Here is a 20,107-nt window from a genome sequence, read left to right as displayed (position 1 = left end):
GAGAGAGATAGTGATAGAGAGAGAGAGAGAGAGAGAGTGATAGAGAGAGAGAGAGAGAGAGAGAGAGAGAGAGAGAGAGTGATAGAGAGAGATAGTGATAGAGAGAGAGAGAGAGAGAGAGAGAGAGAGAGAGAGAGAGTGATAGAGAGAGAGAGTGATAGCGCGAGAGAGAGATAGTGATAGAGAGAGACAGTGATAGAGTGAGAGAGATAGCGATAGAGAGTGATAGGGAGAAAAGCGATACAGAACAGTACATATTTGTTCATGGTGACTGACCTTCTGGTTCGTTTTTGATGAGCTCCTCCATCTTCCTCTGTTTCAGTGTGTCCACCACGTCAGCCAGGCTGCCCTTACGTCTCTCTGGGGTCCCCAGCGCTGCGGCCCCTGAACCCCCCTCCTCCACCTGCTGCTTACTGCCTGGAGAGGTAGAGGAGTTGTGCTGGGGGTAGGGGCTCAGAGACCAATGCTTACTGCCATCCTGGTCCTGCAGAAAGAGAGAGGTAGGGGAGAGGAAGTACGAGTACTTGTATTAAAGTATTAAAGGCCCAGTGCAGTCAAAAACATGATTTTTATACACAGGTTGGAATAATACTGTGAAATTGTGAAAATTATGATAATACCCTTTCAGTGTAAGAGCTTTTTTTTGGTGGGATGGAGTTTTGGCCTGCCTAGTGATGTCACCAGTTAACAGACCAATAAGAAATAGAGTCCCAAACCTCTCTGCCAAAAACAGCTAGTTTTCCGTTTTCCCCTCCCCACTCAGGCCTCACACCCAGAAAGTCCTCGCAAAATTCTTGATGGCTTGAATTCAGCTTATTGCTGATGTTTGTGGCAAAAGTAGAGAAGTATAGGGGGACGAGGAAAGGAGAAAGAAGGGAAGACAAGATAGAAGTGTAAACTCAGAGATCCGTATGGAGGAGAGGAAGACTACAGTAACTGGCATCCTCCCTCTCATTATCCCTCGTTCTCTCCTTCTTTTAGCTGGCTGTGCTACACTTTCATCGGTGGCCAGCCATCTTAAGTTAGGGCACTCACTCTCTGTTGGATCCTAAGGAATCTGCATGCCACTGACTTGGAGGTGGTTAACAGAGGAAAAAGACATAAAACAGAAATGATTTCACTCAGGCTGTTGGGAGAGAGCTACTGTAATGTCTTTCAAAGCCTAAACCGTTTCACTTTGAAAGAGATCCAATAAGCATTCCCACTAGTCCAAATGTCTCACTTGCAAGTTTTCTTTGCAAAAGAGCTTATTTGTGACAGTAAACTTAAGTTGCATCGCCATCACAAAAATGTACAGCAAACTTACACACAACAACCAGAAACTTACAGCAAGTTTTACGTCAAAGAACATTCTGGAATCATAAACTTTGATATTACCAACTCCACTGTCCTGTCAAGAGATTTTGCGGGGTCTCAGCTAAATGAACTGTGGTGACGACCTTGTCATGGTCAGCTTTGTGTCTGCACACACTTCAGCTGCCAACTTTAACAAGCATACACACACTTACACTACATCACACTGCACGCACGCACGGACACACACACACACAACACAGTAAAACAGGTGGTATGAGATAATAGGAACAGATTAGTCAATGCTGAACCCTGATTTACAGTTGGACTATTGACCTGAAAACACCTGACTTGTTTTGTAATGAAACTTTACCAAAGATCTCCCTGCTCCGGTTTTCTCCAGAGAGAAGAGTTTAGGGTTGTGTGTGTGTGTGTGTGTGTGTGTGTGTGTGTGTGTGTGTGTGTGTGTGTGTGTGTGTGTGTGTGTGTGTGTGTGTGTGTGTGTGTGTGTGTGTGTGTGTGTGTGTGTGTGTGTGTGTGTGTGAGTTTATCCCAAGGAGAAGGCGGAGGACTGGGAGCGCTCTGCCTAACTCACACCTTCAGGAGGTACGCCAGTGTTTTACACACACACACACACACACACACACACACACACACACACACACCCTGCTATCGATATCACTTTGTAAATGATATCTCTTCATGCCTGTTGATGATGCGGTGAGCAGATGAGGTACTAGTATTGAACTTGTTTCCTGGTGGAGGTACAGTAGTGTAACTGTCTACTATGAACTGTACCATCCACAACAGATCATTCAGCAGTCTGAAGTCAGTTGGTTTCACCTTGTAATATTAATACGGCTTTCACTGTCAACGAACCGGCACGTTGCAGCAGAGAGACGAGCAAAGTCCAGAAGGGAACAGATTCTCACCTGGGAAAGTGCTCTTTCCCCGACTCCTCCTAGAGACGGTATACATGTACACTCACTCACACCACTCCCAGAGAGGAAGTCAACACGTTCAATAATTCACTCCCAAATGGGTTTTAGGGACGTGAATGAACGCCAGTGGATAGCCGAAGCAATAAGTGAAATTGAATTGGTGAGACATGTCACCAGGTTCCTTGGTCACGGTGAAGTATAATAGTGGCGGTTCTGTGTTTTTCTCTCATGATCTCCACGTTTCTAATGAGGTGACCATCTAGTCTGCTGATCACTGAAGGCTACAGAACTGTTAACTCTCCCCTTCATATTCCTCTGTCCCCCCCCCAACACCCACCTCTCCCGCTCTCTCAATTCAAAGGGCTTTATTGGCATGGGAAACATATGTTTACATTGCCAAAGCAAGTGAAATAGGTAAAACAAAAGTGAAATAATCATAAAAAAATGAACTGTAAAGGACTAGAGATATTTCAAATGTCATATTATGGCTACAGTATATATAGTGTTGTAACGATGTGTAAATAGTTAAAGTACAAAAAGGAAAATAAATAAACATAAATATGGGTTGCATTTACAATGGTGCTTATTTTCTCTCTCTCTCTCTCTCTCGGCTGACACTGGAGGATGCTTACTGTGTGCTGGTAAACCGTCTGAGGAGTTCTGTGCGCAGGGGACGAGGGGGGCCTTGGTTTGAACTTTTTTTGTACTGTTGTACAACGATGTGATAACACTCTCTCTCCATCCTTCTCTCCCGGGATAAGGGAAGTCACATGAGAGAGAGGAGAATGGCAGTGGCTTTCCATCGGGTTGTAACTGGATCTGCACACATTAGCGAAGCATGGCATCTCCACCAGCCACGTCCACCTGTCCCATCCCATTCATTTAATCCACTGCACACTTAGCAAAGCAGCACTCTACATGTCTCGAAAATATGTCTTGAAAACAAAACAAACAGAAAAGAGAGCGAGATGGAGGGGAGGAGATTGCTCGGGTCTCTTTTCCTCCCTTCTGCACAGATGTCGTGTTGAGACGGCCACAATGAGGGTCGATTCTTAATCAAAGAGAATTAACACGCGATTCATCTTCAAAGTCGGCTACATTTTGACATTATTTCTGTGCGAAGCAGAGAGCAGATACTGTCATCCACATATCAGCAACTTAAATGGCTTATATTCTCCCTCCATATTATAATCCACCCGCCATACACAGACAACATATTTACTCATGCTATTCAAGTAGCCTGCAGAAGATTACAACAAACAGCAAGTCCAACTCAGGAATCAGCCTGACAACATATCTTACAGAGACCTGATTGTATTTGTGTGTGTGTGTGTGTGTGTGTGTGTGTGTGTGTGTGTGTGTGTGTGTGTGTGTGTGTGTGTGTGTGTGTGTGTGTGTGTGTGTGTGTGTGTGTGTGTGTGTGTGTGTGTGTGTGTGTGTGTGTGCGCGCTAGATTGATCATGTTTTAATAATATAAATGTATTTATGAATACTGTAAATGTTAGTCTCTGTCTTTAAAGAATAGTGTGTGTATGCATATTTGTCCGTGTCTGTGTGTGTCTATGTGTGTATGCATGTCTGTGTATGCTTTTGTGGTGTTTAAGTATGTTTGTGTGAGTGCCAGTATGTTTATGTGAGCGCCAGTGAGTGTGAGTCTATGCATTTGATGTGGCAGGCTGACAGTGAGTGTGAGTCTATGCATTTGATGTGGCAGGCTGACAGTGAGTGTGAGTCTATGTATTTGATGTGGCAGGCTGACAGTGAGTGTGAGTCTATGTATTTGATGTGGCAGGCTGACAGTGAGTACCAGTGAGTGTGAGTCTATGTATTTGATGTGGTAGGCTGACAGTGAGTGCCAGTGAGTGTGAGTCTATGTATTTGATGTGGTAGGCTGACAGTGAGTGTGAGTCTATGTATTTGATGTGGCAGGCTGACAGTGAGTGTGAGTCTATGTATTTGATGTGGCAGGCTGACAGTGAGTGCCAGTGAGTGTGAGTCTATGTATTTGATGTGGCAGGCTGACAGTGAGTGCCAGTGAGTGTGAGTCTATGTATTTGATGTGGTAGGCTGACAGTGAGTGTGAGTCTATGTATTTGATGTGGTAGGCTGACAGTGAGTGTGAGTCTATGTATTTGATGTGGTAGGCTGACAGTGTGGGTGAGTCTATGTATTTGATGTGGTAGGCTGACAGTGTGGGTGAGTCTATGTATTTGATGTGGCAGGCTGACAGTGAGTGCCAGTGAGTGTGAGTCTATGTATTTGATGTGGTAGGCTGACAGTGAGTGTGAGTCTATGTATTTGATGTGGTAGGCTGACAGTGAGTGTGAGTCTATGTATTTGATGTGGCAGGCTGACAGTGAGCACCAGTGAGTGTGAGTCTATGTATTTGATGAGGCAGGCTGACAGTGAGTGTGAGTCTATGTATTTGATGTGGTAGGCTGACAGTGAGTGTGAGTCTATGTATTTGATGTGGCAGGCTGACAGTGAGTGTGAGTCTATGTATTTGATGAGGCAGGCTGACAGTGAGTGCCAGTGAGTGTGAGTCTATGTATTTGATGTGGTAGGCTGACAGTGAGTGCCAGTGAGTGTGAGTCTATGTATTTGATGTGGTAGGCTGACAGTGAGTGTGAGTCTATGTATTTGATGTGGCAGGCTGACAGTGAGTGTGAGTCTATGTATTTGATGTGGCAGGCTGACAGTGAGTGCCAGTGAGTGTGAGTCTATGTATTTGATGTGGCAGGCTGACAGTGAGTGCCAGTGAGTGTGAGTCTATGTATTTGATGTGGCAGGCTGACAGTGAGTGCCAGTGAGTGTGAGTCTATGTATTTGATGTGGCAGGCTGACAGTGAGTGCCAGTGAGTGTGAGTTTATGTATTTGATGTGGCAGGCTGACAGTGAGTGCCAGTGAGTGTGAGTCTATGTATTTGATGTGGCAGGCTGACAGTGAGTGCCAGTGAGTGTGAGTCTATGTATTTGATGTGGCAGGCTGACAGTGAGTGCCAGTGAGTGTGAGTCTATGTATTTGATGTGGTAGGCTGACAGTGAGTGTGAGTCTATGTATTTGATGTGGTAGGCTGACAGTGAGTGTGAGTCTATGTATTTGATGTGGTAGGCTGACAGTGTGGGTGAGTCTATGTATTTGATGTGGTAGGCTGACAGTGTGGGTGAGTCTATGTATTTGATGTGGCAGGCTGACAGTGAGTGCCAGTGAGTGTGAGTCTATGTATTTGATGTGGTAGGCTGACAGTGAGTGTGAGTCTATGTATTTGATGTGGTAGGCTGACAGTGAGTGTGAGTCTATGTATTTGATGTGGCAGGCTGACAGTGAGTGTGAGTCTATGTATTTGATGTGGTAGGCTGACAGTGAGTGTGAGTCTATGTATTTGATGTGGCAGGCTGACAGTGTGGGTGAGTCTATGTATTTGATGTGGCAGGCTGACAGTGTGTGTGAGTCTATGTATTTGATGTGGTAGGCTGACAGTGAGTGTGAGTCTATGTATTTGATGTGGCAGGCTGACAGTGTGGGTGAGTCTATGTATTTGATGTGGCAGGCTGACAGTGAGTGTGAGTCTATGTATTTGATGTGGTAGGCTGACAGTGAGTGTGAGTCTATGTATTTGATGTGGTAGGCTGACAGTGAGTGTGAGTCTATGTATTTGATGTGGCAGGCTGACAGTGAGTGTGAGTCTATGTATTTGATGTGGTAGGCTGACAGTGAGTGTGAGTCTATGTATTTGATGTGGTAGGCTGACAGTGAGTGTGAGTCTATGTATTTGATGTGGTAGGCTGACAGTGAGTGTGAGTCTATGTATTTGATGTGGTAGGCTGACAGTGAGTGTGAGTCTATGTATTTGATGTGGCAGGCTGACAGTGAGTGTGAGTCTATGTATTTGATGTGGCAGGCTGACAGTGAGTGTGAGTCTATGTATTTGATGTGGTAGGCTGACAGTGAGTGTGAGTCTATGTATTTGATGTGGTAGGCTGACAGTGAGTGTGAGTCTATGTATTTGATGTGGTAGGCTGACAGTGAGTGTGAGTCTATGTATTTGATGTGGCAGGCTGACAGTGAGTGTGAGTCTATGTATTTGATGTGGCAGGCTGACAGTGAGTGTGAGTCTATGTATTTGATGTGGTAGGCTGACAGTGAGTGTGAGTCTATGTATTTGATGTGGTAGGCTGACAGTGAGTGTGAGTCTATGTATTTGATGTGGTAGGCTGACAGTGAGTGTGAGTCTATGTATTTGATGTGGTAGGCTGACAGTGAGTGTGAGTCTATGTATTTGATGTGGCAGGCTGACAGTGAGTGTGAGTCTATGTATTTGATGTGGTAGGCTGACAGTGAGTGTGAGTCTATGTATTTGATGTGGCAGGCTGACAGTGTGTGTGAGTCTATGTATTTGATGTGGTAGGCTGACAGTGAGTGTGAGTCTATGTATTTGATGTGGTAGGCTGACAGTGAGTGTGAGTCTATGTATTTGATGTGGTAGGCTGACAGTGAGTGTGAGTCTATGTATTTGATGTGGCAGGCTGACAGTGTGTGTGAGTCTATGTATTTGATGTGGTAGGCTGACAGTGAGTGTGAGTCTATGTATTTGATGTGGCAGGCTGACAGTGAGTGTGAGTCTATGTATTTGATGTGGTAGGCTGACAGTGAGTGTGAGTCTATGTATTTGATGTGGCAGGCTGACAGTGAGTGTGAGTCTATGTATTTGATGTGGCACGCTGACAGTGAGTGTGAGTCTATGTATTTGATGTGGTAGGCTGACAGTGAGTGTGAGTCTATGTATTTGATGTGGTAGGCTGACAGTGAGTGTGAGTCTATGTATTTGATGTGGTAGGCTGACAGTGTGGGTGGTTCTGCTGCCTTTATTTGCAGATGTCAATTCTCTTCCGAACGGCTGTAACAAAGTGAAACTGCGCCTCTCTCCTTCTCTCGCTCTCCTTCTCTCTCTCCTTCTCTCTCTCCGTTCTTTATCCCTTTAGTGCCTCTGCATGGAAACAGAATTAAACAACTGTTGTGTTCTTAAGCTCATCTGTGAGGAGAGGCAGATTTAAACACACTTAACTCTTGCCAAAAAAATGCAAAATGCTATTTTTTCCTTCCGCCAGCACAGCTGCTCATGTTCCCTCTCTCTTTTTATTCCTCCGTCTTCCTCTTCCCTCCTTTATTCTCTCCGTTGCCCTCCAGGAGAAATCTACCCATTTACCTTAGAGGGTCTCTGTTTCTTTCTTTTTCTCTCTCCGTTTCCGTCCCCCCCTCCCTCTCTCTCTCTCTCTCTCTGTCTCTCTCTCTCTCTCTCTGTCCCTCTATCTTTCTCTCTCTGGGTACATCAGAGCGCACACACACCCCTCCACCCTGTGTGGGTTTGAAGCAGAGCAGAGCAACACTAACAGTAGCAATTGAGGGGGTGCAATTCCCTGCCATGTCTCCAAGTTGGGAAGGTGTATGTGTTTAATGTGTGGTGCCGTGGTGTCGACAATTAAGCCATGGCCAATCTGGCAATGGGAGTCACAGGAGGCACCTGAAGCACACACTCACACACATACACAGGCTACAGGGATGTAAGTGCTCGCTCCTGGAGGTGACACTGACACCTACTCGCTGGTCTTAAGCCAGCGCTGACACACACACACACACACACACACACACACACACACACACACACACACACACACACACACACACACACACACACACACACACACACACACATACGATCCCAATCCCTTTAGCGCGGGGCTAAACACACACCTCGTCTGCTCTCTGACTCTGAGCCTGCTGTGGCATCCACACACACCGGTTGGCCTACTCACAGCCTAACCCTACCACCCACTCCTTACCCCACCTCCCATCTTATCTCAGCTTGGAGGACAAATACTCACATAACCTAAAAATACTTCTCCATCCCCCATCCCATCCACACACAGCAGTTACAAAATTGTTCTTATTTCATCTAATATTGCATATGTTACAATTTCACAATAATAATCATAACTTTAAAAAAATGCATTATATTAAAATGCAATAATAATAATACTTCTATGATCTATTTTGTTTTTAAATCATTGCACAAAATGGTAGAGATATTCCAGTTAAATTTACCTAAACAGAAATGTGCAGCTTTATTTTGTATATTTTAAATAACAGTTTATTAAATCAATGCATGCCAATATTTGTAAGAGGCCCTTAATTGTCTACAAGCAAGCATGTGTTAATTCATTATGACAGCACTGGCAGGAGAAACTAAGTGTGACCACTGCGTTTGGTTTAAGCCTGCTTGGTGTGCTGCTTCAAATCTGTCAAAATCCATATGAAAAAAATATCATCGAAGGCAGGCGGCGCCTGGAGAATTTGGACCTGAATTAAGCAGAGGAATATTGTTGTTACTGTTTTTGTCTTTCATGAGTGCGCGGCAGGACCTCATTAAACGGACAAAAGGTGCAGTAATAAACACCTATCCATTACCACCTGTCTGTGAAACCCTTCCCACACTAACAAAATTCAGCTGTTTGATTAGGCTACTAACCATAAAATTCAGGGGAAGAAGTGGAGAAAGAAAGAAAAAAAAGCCCTTCATTTACTGCTACAAACACACATGAGGAAAAAAAATGTTTTTTTTTAACTGCACCTCCTCTCAACTCGGAGTGGCAGTTTGGAGAGATGAAGAGGTCAGTTTGTTGGGGAGCGCGCCTCGCTGCTGTGTTAATTTACCATGACAAAATAAAGCGTGGTAATCTCCTCGTGGATGCTGCCTCTACCCGGGGACGCCACTACCCGGATACGAGCGCAGTCCATTTCCTCTCCCATATCACTTTATACAATTGCCGTGACAAAGCCCCTTCGAGGCGCGCCGTCTAAAGCTCTCTCTCACTCAACTCTTCTGCCAGTCAGCGCAGAGCGGATTGAGAGGGTAAAGCCGTAGCAAAATTGTACATCTTACACATGCCAAGCCTTGCCGCTCGCGCTAAATCCACCCTGTCCAGGAGACGGCTCGGTCGCGCTTTAATAATCCACATCAAATATTATGCGGGCGCACCCCTCCTCAGTGTCCTTTTTACTATTCCATTTCTCGTGTCAGTCAACCAACTGGCTCAAGTCGCATCTCATGTATAGGGGAATTTATAGTGTTGATTATTATATTTGTAGCATAGGCCTAAGTAATAATAATAATGATAAAAGGAAACTTAATAATACTTGAATTATTAATTAATACGTGATTCATCACACTTAAAACAATAATCATTACTAAACGTAATGATTATTGTCACGGTTGTCGTAAGAACGGGACAAAGGCGCAGCGGATGTTGAGTTCCACATATTTATTACAAAGTGAAACTTTAAGCAAAAACAATAAACGAATAACGAAAGGTGACTATGTGGTGCACAAACGCAAAACAATATCCCACAAACACAGGTGGGAAAAATAGCTACTTAAATATGATCCCCAATTAGAGGCAACGATTACCAGCTGCCTCTAATTGGGAACCAAACCAAAACACCAACATAGATATTTTAAACTAGAACACCCCCTCGACACGCCCTAACCTACTACACCTGTCATGACTTCCGCCGAAGTCGGCCCCTCTCCTTGTTCGGGCGGCGTTCGGCGGTCGACGTCACCGGCTTACTAATCACCACCGATCTATGTTTCCCTGTTCGTTTGGTTTTGTCTTAATTGTTCACACCTGTTTATGATTCCCTGATTATGTTCATTACTTAACCCTCTGGCTTCCCTGTTTGTCTTGTCCGTGATTGTTTCCTGTTTTGTGGTTGTTGGAGGTGTTTCTCCCAGCCATGTTTTATTGCTGTGGGAGAAGTTTTATTATTGTTTTGAGTAAACACGTTTTGTTTGCACTCATCCCTGTGTCCTGCGCCTGACTCCCATACTTCTCTAAACAAAATCATTACAACACCATAGAGAAACAAGGGCTCTCTATGGTCAGGCCGTGACACCAATACCTGTTCCAACAACTCAGTTAAAAAATACCTCCCACTATTATCTTAACATTACCAAGGCTATAACATAAAGTCTCCCAAACATCATGTCCAATACCTACTGTCAACAGCATGCCGTGATAAAGTCTCCCAAACATCAGGTCCAATACCTACTGTCAACAGCATGCCGTGATAAAGTCTCCCAAACATCAGGTCCAATACCTACTGTCAACAGCATGCCGTGATAAAGTCTCCCAAACATTTACATTTACATTACATTTTAGTCATTTAGCAGACGCTCTCATCCAGAGCGACTTACAGTAAGCATACTTTTCATACAATTTCATTTTTTTTGCTGGCCCCCCGTGGGAATCGAACCCACAACCCTGGCATTGCAAACACCATGCTCTACCAACTGAGCTACAACTGAGCTAAAGTCTCCCAAACATCAAGTCCAATACCTACTGTCAACAGCATGCCGTGATAAAGTCTCCCAAACATCAGGTCCAATACCTACTGTCAACAGCATGCCGTGATAAAGTCTCCCAAACATCAGGTCCAATACCTACTGTCAACAGCATGCCGTGATAAAGTCTCCCAAACATCAGGTCCACTACCTACTGTCAACAGCATGCCATGATAAAGTCTCCCAAACATCAGGTCCAATACCTACTGTCAACAGCATGCCGTGATAAAGTCTCCCAAACATCAGGTCCAATACCTACTGTCAACAGCATGCCATGATAAAGTCTCCCAAACATCAGGTCCAATACCTACTGTCAACAGCATGCCGTGATAAAGTCTCCCAAACATCAGGTCCAATACCTACTGTCAACAGCATGCCGTGATAAAGTCTCCCAAACATCAGGTCCACTACCTACTGTCAACAGCATGCCGTGATAAAGTCTCCCAAACATCAGGTCCAATACCTACTGTCAACAGCATGCCGTGATAAAGTCTCCCAAACATCAGGTCCACTACCTACTGTCAACAGCATGCCGTGATAAAGTCTCCCAAACATCAGGTCCAATACCTACTGTCAACAGCATGCCGTGATAAAGTCTCCCAAACATCAGGTCCAATACCTACTGTCAACAGCATGCCGTGATAAAGTCTCCCAAACATCAGGTCCAATACCTACTGTCAACAGCATGCCGTGATAAAGTCTCCCAAACATCAGGTCCAGTACCTACTGTCAACAGCATGCCGTGATAAAGTCTCCCAAACATCAGGTCCACTACCTACTGTCAACAGCATGCCGTGATAAAGTCTCCCAAACATCAGGTCCAATACCTACTGTCAACAGCATGCCATGATAAAGTATATCTTCCTGGTGAGAGAGAAAGAAAAAGAGAGGACTTTGGTTTACAGTCAGTGACTGTTGTCTGACAGGCAGCAGAGTCCAGTCTGATGTGCAATCAGCAGGTTAATTACAGAATTAGCTTACCATTATGGTCCTTAAGCACCCTTTCATTGTTTTACAGCCAGAGTGATCTCACAACATTTACTGTGTGGTGGTTTATCAGCAGTACAGGGGAAAAGTCTGTAGGCTAACTTGAGGAAAACTATGAGGGTTACTGAGGCCACACACACACACACACACACACACACACACACACACACACACACACACACACACACACACACACACACACACACACACACACACACACACACACACACACACTACATAAAACACACATCACACACACCAAACTATACATCGAAATGATGATATGCATTTACTGTTAGCACACACAGTCACCCTTTTCACAGCAGAACATGACTCACTGACATGGCTCACATTGACAGTCACACATGTACCACGTCTCCATGCCTCACCGTCAAACGGTTACAGCACAGACACGGGCCTTCACACTAAAACAAAAGGGAAACGTGATTCACATCATAAGAGCACTCTCGAGCATCTTTTGTGTCCAGTTTTCCCCCATTATTATTTCCTCTGTTGGAAGTATGTGTTACTTCAAAACCGGACGCCATAACTACAACTCTCTGTAATTACAGTCTAATAAACAATCATACACAATGCTAAATGGCCCTGTCTCAGTCTATGATAGCTGGGGACTACTGTCACTTCCTGTCAACGGCTATGTTCCGTTTAGCCCCCTTATGGTTGAGATCAGGGATTGGGGAGGACAAACTGATCCTAAGATCTGTCCTTAAGTGCCAACTTCCACCTCAACAGTGTGGCAGGATTTAAACTCCAGACAACCAATAAGAAGAGTCGAAACAAAGCCAAGTAGCCAATAAGAGCAGTTAAATGATATGAAGACAACGAGGGGCTGTTTTACCATGGCACTGTGCAGTGTGGGGGGGCTGTCCAGGGGGCGGGGCGAGAGGGGGGACACCTTGCTGCAGTAGGGAGTCAGGGGGAGGTGCATGACAGCCTGTCCGTCATCTCTCTCTTCCTCTTCCAGTCTCTGTCTGCTGGTTGCCATGGCTACCTCTCCATCTGTCCCCCCATATGGAGAGATTGGTCGCTTGGAAGACATCCTGGAAAAAACAGAGAGAGAGAGAGAGAGGGAGAGTGAGCTGTGGGTGACAGTGGGAGAAACACTAGTCTTTCATCCATTGCAATAGTTATATTTATAGAAATAGTTCATCATTATTAATTTCCTATTATTCATTGGTCCGCAATGGCCCTCTCTCTGTGTCTCTGAATCCCTCTCTCTCCTCTCTCTCAGCAGACAATACACACTATAATAATATACAGTAAATCATCTACATCCGCTAGTCAGAGGAAAAGCTCTTTAGACCTTCACACACAATCACATCCATGTTTACCATCAGGTCCTTCCAACGTACACACACACACACACACACACACACACACACACACACACACACACACACACACACACACACACACACACACACACACACACACACACACACACACACACACACACACACACACACACACACACACAATAACCCATTACTGAAAATAGAGCCAGGTTGGGCTGACATTTTATGACAAATGGCCGAGGCCTGACACAGGCCCTTTCACTCCAGCAGCAAGCTGACAGTGATGTGTATGAAAACCTCGGCCCTGACAATACCAGTGAAAATAACAAACATAGAGGCTGTGCATTTGTTACTTTGCCTTTGTTTCCCACTGAAAGCAGAGGGAGGGGAAGAACAGTGGCATCTATTAGATGAACTCTCCCCAACATAAATGTGCCCCCCGGGTGAATAGGGACAAAATGAATACGTTCCAATAATAGAGTTTAATGCGGCTGGCAGCGTCTCCCTAAGCGCTTTCAAAGGCTCTCGTTCAGCCTTGAAGTTACTGCTACAATGACCCAGGGTGAGAGGAAGGGAGGGAGGGAGGGAGGGAGGGAGGGAGGGAGGGAGAAGGAGAGAGAGAAGGAAAGAGAGGGAGGGAGGAGAATACGCAAACACTAATGTATACGCAGAAAGTCAGACATGCAAGGAGCAACAGGCTAGGAGCACAACTGTATTTCTTGCACCGCCATCAACAACCATTCTGTTTGAGAAAAGAGGAGGATACAAACAGGAGAATACGTAAACCTTCTGAGCAGGACTGCTGTCCCTAGAGGTTCAAACAGATGCCAAATGTATGGTTCTGTACAGTCGTACATTGCTACATCACACATAGTCTCCATCTACAGTGGGGGAAAAAAGTATTTGATCCCCTGCTGATTTTGTACATTTGCCCACTGACAAAGAAATGATCAGTCTATAATTTTAATGGTAGGTTTATTTGAACAGTGAGAGACAGAATAACAACAACAAAAATCCAGAAAAACGTATGTCGAAAATGTTATAAATTGATTTGCATTTTAATGAGGGAAATAAGTATTTGACCCCCTCTCAATCAGAAACATTTCTGGCTCCCAGGTGTCTTTTATACAGGTAACGAGCTGAGATTAGGAGCACACTCTTAAAGGGAGTGCTCCTAATCTCAGTTTGTTACCTGTATAAAAGACACCTGTCCACAGAAGCAATCAATCAATCAGATTCCAAACTCTCCACCATGGCCAAGACCAAAGTGCTCTCCAAGGATGTCAGGGACAAGATTGTAGACCTACACAAGGCTGGAATGGGCTACAAGACCATCACCAAGCAGCTTGGTGAGAAGGTGACAACAGTTGGTGCGATTATTCGCAAATGGAAGAAACACAAAAGAACTGTCAATCTCCCTCGGCCTGGGGCTCCATGCAATATCTCACCTCGTGGAGTTGCAATGATCATGAGAACGGTGAGGAATCAGCCCAGAACTACATGGGAGGATCTTGTCAATGATCTCAAGGCAGCTGGGACCATAGTCACCAAGAAAACAATTGGTAACACATTACGCCGTGAAGGACTGAAATCCTGCAGCGCCCGCAAGGTCCCCCTGCTCAAGAAAGCACATATACATGCCCGTCTGAAGTTTGCCAATGAACATCTGAATGATTCAGAGGACAACTGGGTGAAAGTGTTGTGGTCAGATGAGACCAAAATGGAGTTCTTTGGCATCAACTCAACTCGCCGTGTTTGGAGGAGGAGGAATGCTGCCTATGACCCCAAGAACACCATCCCCACCGTCAAACATGGAGGTGGAAACATTATGCTTTGGGGGTGTTCTTCTGCTAAGGGAACAGGACAACTTCACCGCATCAAAGGAACGATGGACGGGGCCATGTACCGTCAAATCTTGGGTGAGAACCTCCTTCCCTCAGCCAGGGCATTGAAAATGGGTCGTTGATGGGTATTCCAGCATGACAATGACCCAAAACACACGGCCAAGGCAACAAAGGAGTGGCTCAAGAAGAAGCACATTAAGGTCCTGGAGTGGCCTAGCCAGTCTCCAGACCTTAATCCCATAGAAAATCTGTGGAGGGAGCTGAAGTTTCGAGTTGCCAAACGTCAGCCTCGAAACCTTAATGACTTGGAGAAGATCTGCAAAGAGGAGTGGGACAAAATCCCTCCTGAGATGTGTGCAAACCTGGTGGCCAACTACAAGAAACGTCTGACCTCTGTGATTGCCAACAAGGGTTTTGCCACCAAGTACTAAGTCATGTTTTGCAGAGGGGGTCAAATACTTATTTCCCTCATTAAAATGCAAATCAATTTATAACATTTTTGACATGCGTTTTTCTGGATTTTTGTTGTTGTTATTCTGTCTTTCACTGTTCAAATAAACCTACCATTACAATTATACACTGATCATTTCTTTGTCAGTGAGCAAACGTACAAAATCAGCATGGGATCAAATACTTTTTTCCCCTCACTGTATATCAATATGCCTGTATTCTAACTTGTATATTCTACTATGTGCACATGCCTATTCCAGAATTCCCTTATCTATCTACACATGCTTTAAACACAGCAGCAGTAGTGATGTTCACACATGATTTTAAATGATAAAATGAAAGGAAATTGTAAGACTAGTTTTTCCAAAACCACAAGAAAGTGTAGAAATGAAAACAATTGTGATATTTCTAAATATATATCTTTATCATCTGTGAAAGTGTGCGTTGAGTTACCCCAGTGTTTCACACTCTGGGCAGAGAGAGAAGAAGGCACAGCTGTATCAACTACAGGCCACGCGACGCACATACGCACGCACACACACACACACACACACACACACACACACAGCAGGTCTGTCCTCATCACAGGGTGTTTACTTTACCTCCTTTCACTCTCATACACTGGAGCCTTTTGTTTCTGCTACACACACACACACACACACACACACACACACACACACACACACACACACACACACACACACACACACACACACACACACACACACACACACACACACACACACACACACACACACACACACACACACACACACACACACACACACACACCACTCCGATAAACACAGCCTCTCCTCACACACACACAACCGCCCTCAGTCTACCTCACCTCAGCCAGTCCACCGCCCCTCCACCCATGTCCTGTCCACACCTCTCTTCCCAGCTGCACTCCTCCCACGTCCTCTAGACACCACACAGGACTGGAGTAGTATCCCTGGACACTGATCTAAGGTCAGTTTGGGGTTTTACCGCCTAATAGTTAAGGTTAGCAGCAGGGAGGGCAAGCTGATCCTAGATCTGTGTACCTAAGAGCAACTTTTGGGCAGGTCACACACCTCTCAGGAGAACAAGAACCCAGTCTGTTGGATGCTGTGACTCTGGAATATTCCTGAGGTTAGACACAACACCCTCTCTCTCCTCCTCTCACCCCTCCATCCCCCCTCTTTCCTCCCCTCTGCTGTGCCCTCTTCTCATCCCTCCTTCTCCCTCTCACCCCTCCATCCTTCCTCCTTTCACAGCTCTCCTCTTGAGCAATAAAATGTATATTTTCCTCTAAGTCTTTGATGTCTATTTACTATAGAACTCAGCACAGTGGGTGAGCAGGTTATAGCAGCAAATTCACTTCAAGTTGGCAGACCTGTCCTGCACAAGAGGCTGCTCCATGAAACATTGAACGCATGTACAGTAGTGTTGTTGGGATTAAAAAGAAGGGCTTTATTAAGTCAATAAATTGGCAGCTAAGCCAGTCTCCAAGGTCATAATTAGCGACCATTAGCATAATTTCGCTCCTTCCTTCTGTGGCGCGAACACAGACAGACATGCCAAACACACCTCCCTCTCTCCACGGCAGCCGGGAAAATAAAACCAGGCACATACAGACACACTGGGCCGTTACACACACACACACACACACACACAGATGCTCGGCGCGCCAACCATCCAACCAATACATGATGTAAAGACAATCCTTTTAATCAACAGCACGGGAAACACTGGGAAGAGAATTGGACATCTGATGTGTTCAGAGCTCACGACTCAGGTGTCCAGCTCTCTACCTTCCTCTCTCAACTGTGCACACACGCACGCACGCACACACGCGCACAAACACACACACCCTGGCTGAGCGTTAGTGTTAGCTACTAAGCTTAGATTAAAGAACCACTTCCCCTGGACGATTTCATCTCTTTGATGATGACTGAGTGCTACTGTGTTAAGTCTCTCTCATATCACACATGTACATGTACTGTTAAGTCACTAATCGGCCAAGTACACTGTCCATTAACTAACCAAATAGACTGATTGACTGTTAATCTCCATCACAGACTGACTGACCGGTGGTTAACTCACTTAACACCAGCCAGTCCAGCACAAATGACCCACTTCAACGACTACTCACGCTGCACTGAGAGAGAGAGGAACGAGCTGACACACACACACACACACACACACACACATCTAGAGCACACACACACACACACACACACACACACACACACACACACACACACACACACACACACACACACACACACACACACACACACACACACACACACACACACACGCTGAGCCCCGTATCTCTACACATCCCAGTAGCGATATGTTAAATCATTCATGTTAGAAGCGCTCCGACGGGGGTAAAGATGTGTTTCATGTTTCATGAAGACTGAGTGAGAAACAAAGCAGTCATCTCCTATATGCTAGATGATATTGCACACACCTTCAGACTGTGCTCTCGCTCTCTCTCTCTCTCTCTTGGTCCATCTCTTTCTCGCTTTCTTTCTCTAAATCTCTCTGTTCATCTATCTTTCCCTCAATTAGTAATAATTCTTGTTCTTCTTCTACAGAGATCAGAATGTTTTTCTAGAGAATACTACATTAACTGTCTTCTGTACACAACCATTATCCTCTGTTTGAACTGTGATCCTGTATTTCAATTGCTGAATAAACATGCATAGTAAACAGATACAAATCAATATTAGAATTTGATATAGGTCCAGTTTACACTGCTTAAAATAATTTCAACGTTACATCAAAATGGGGCTTTAAATACACATCCCCAAGAGGTAGTGATGTCATCTCTGTGCGACCCTTCCCCTACTACCTGTCAGTCAGGTGAAGGTTAGCTGCGTGTGAATGCGTGTGTGTGTGAGAGGTAACTTTACAGCTGTGCCTGAGGTAAGGGAACAGAACAGCGTATCAAACAGCAGTACAGAAAACCTCAGCATTTCAATAGGTACATTGTATAACTCCTGAGGGATGACTTTAAACAAATGTTCCATCAGGTATTGAAATATGGTATCATCCCTCTCTTCCTTTAACTCTCCTTTCTCTTGCTGCTCTCTCCACATATACATCTTTTCCTGCACTCTCTACACTCTCCCTCCCTCCCTCCATCCCATTCTTTATGCTCACTGTCAAGTCAACAGTCTATTTTCTCACCCCATATTTATTTATTTATTTATTTATCTCTCTCTCTCTCTCCCTCTCTGAGGTGAAGCATTGAGATAGCTTGTAGTATTGTCTTACTGAGTGATCCTTCTTTACACAATCAGCTGTTTGTCCCCCCACCTCCTCTCCTCCTCTCTCCTCTCTCCTCCTCCTCCTCTCCGTGTCTTGTCTGACTCTTAAGGATATTGCCTAATATCTATTAATAGGCTGTCCTTTCTGTCAGTGGGAACAGTGAGGCTGAAACAGGAGAAAGGGAACACATAAGCTAGTGGACTTAGTGACTCCACACTTCAATGGAGTCCGTGATATTCCCTGGTCATTGTAGTGGCTAGTACAGCCATTTCAGCTAGTAGGCTACACACACACACACACACACACACACACACACACACACACACACACACACACACACACACACACACACACACACACACACACACACACACACACACACACCAGCCACTCTCCTTGACTTGACTGTCATTCTATCTATTCCGTTCCAGTTACATGCTCAATGTCATATGGGTGATGACAAGAGGAGAGCATATAAAGGAATGACAGAAACCTTGTAACATTATTGCAGATGTACTGTATGCTAACATGACGCACCGACACAGACACACACTCACACACAAAGCACCCTCTGTTTCTTTCTCCGATAATGGAGGCTGAGGGAGCGACCGCATTTCCTGTCCAGATTAACCACAAAAGGCTATAAGACAGTGGCTAATGTCACTGTCATCACACACACACACACAGCCGATGTTCAAAGTCCCAAGTGTGTGTGTGTGTGTGTGTGCTGTCAGGGAGGACAGAGGGCCAGCTCATGTAGTTTGTGGTTCCTTCACCACCACCTCCCTAAACTACCTTACACACACACACACACACACACACACACACACACACACACACACACACACACACACACACACACACACACACACACACACACACACACACACACACACACACACACACACACACACACACACTCTCTCTCTCTCTCTCTCCTGGGCTGTAGATAGCCATCACTGCTCATTGCAGCAGTCTGCATACTTCGTCATGTTGTTGTAATTGTTTTTTCTTTCTTCAGGCTGAGTCACCACGCTGTGACTTTCACTGGCATTTTACCTTGGAGAGCTTCCATATGAGGGTTAGCAGGGTAAAATAAAGCAAGTGAAATGGGACTGATAAAGACCGCCAGTCATTCACTCGGTCACTCCCTCTTTCTCTCTCTCTTTCTGTGCTGGCTGATCTGACAGTTGTGGGGCTAGGACGTGAGAAAAGCTTTGGAGGGAGAAAAACGGAAAAACGACAACATCGCCGTTGCTTTTCAGACCTATTCCCTGATGTTTATGAGGGAAGAAGTGGAGCTGTAATGTTTATTGACAGATGAACACAGATTTTCCATTGTGTGACGCTCACTGTTTAGACTCCAGTTGTTCAGCTCATCCCTAAAAAGTCTTCTCCATTTGTCTCAGTCACTCTCTACGGCTCTCTGTAAAAAACAGAGACAGAGTCTCACTCAGCTCTCTGGAGTGGCCCACGGATAGAAGAGAAACAACAACAGCACAGACTGAACAGTCACTCTCTCTCTCTCTCACACACACACACACACACACACACACACACACACACACACACACACACACACACACACACACACACACACACACACACAC

General features: G+C 45.1%; 1 protein-coding gene across 14 annotated transcripts in view; it reads right to left on the bottom strand.

Moving 5' to 3' along the window:
- LOC106576150 (transcription factor SOX-5) overlaps positions 1–20,107 on the bottom strand; it is a 383,455-nt gene that overhangs the window by 89,738 nt on the left and 273,610 nt on the right. For all 14 annotated transcript variants that reach the window (XM_045699762.1, XM_045699759.1, XM_045699761.1 and 11 more), the window contains 2 exons: positions 12,483–12,684; positions 277–484 (listed from right to left, as the gene is read on the bottom strand). In XM_045699762.1, coding sequence (XP_045555718.1) covers positions 277–484; positions 12,483–12,683 — 409 coding nt within the window. In that variant the 5' untranslated portion in view covers position 12,684. The remainder of the gene's footprint in view (positions 1–276; positions 485–12,482; positions 12,685–20,107) is intronic.

This window comes from Salmo salar, chromosome ssa17, assembly GCF_905237065.1.
Source record: "Salmo salar chromosome ssa17, Ssal_v3.1, whole genome shotgun sequence".
NCBI classification, from domain to species: domain Eukaryota; kingdom Metazoa; phylum Chordata; class Actinopteri; order Salmoniformes; family Salmonidae; genus Salmo; species Salmo salar.
The sequence above is the reverse complement of the archived record's forward strand: the minus strand, read 5'-3'. Positions and strand labels throughout refer to the sequence as shown.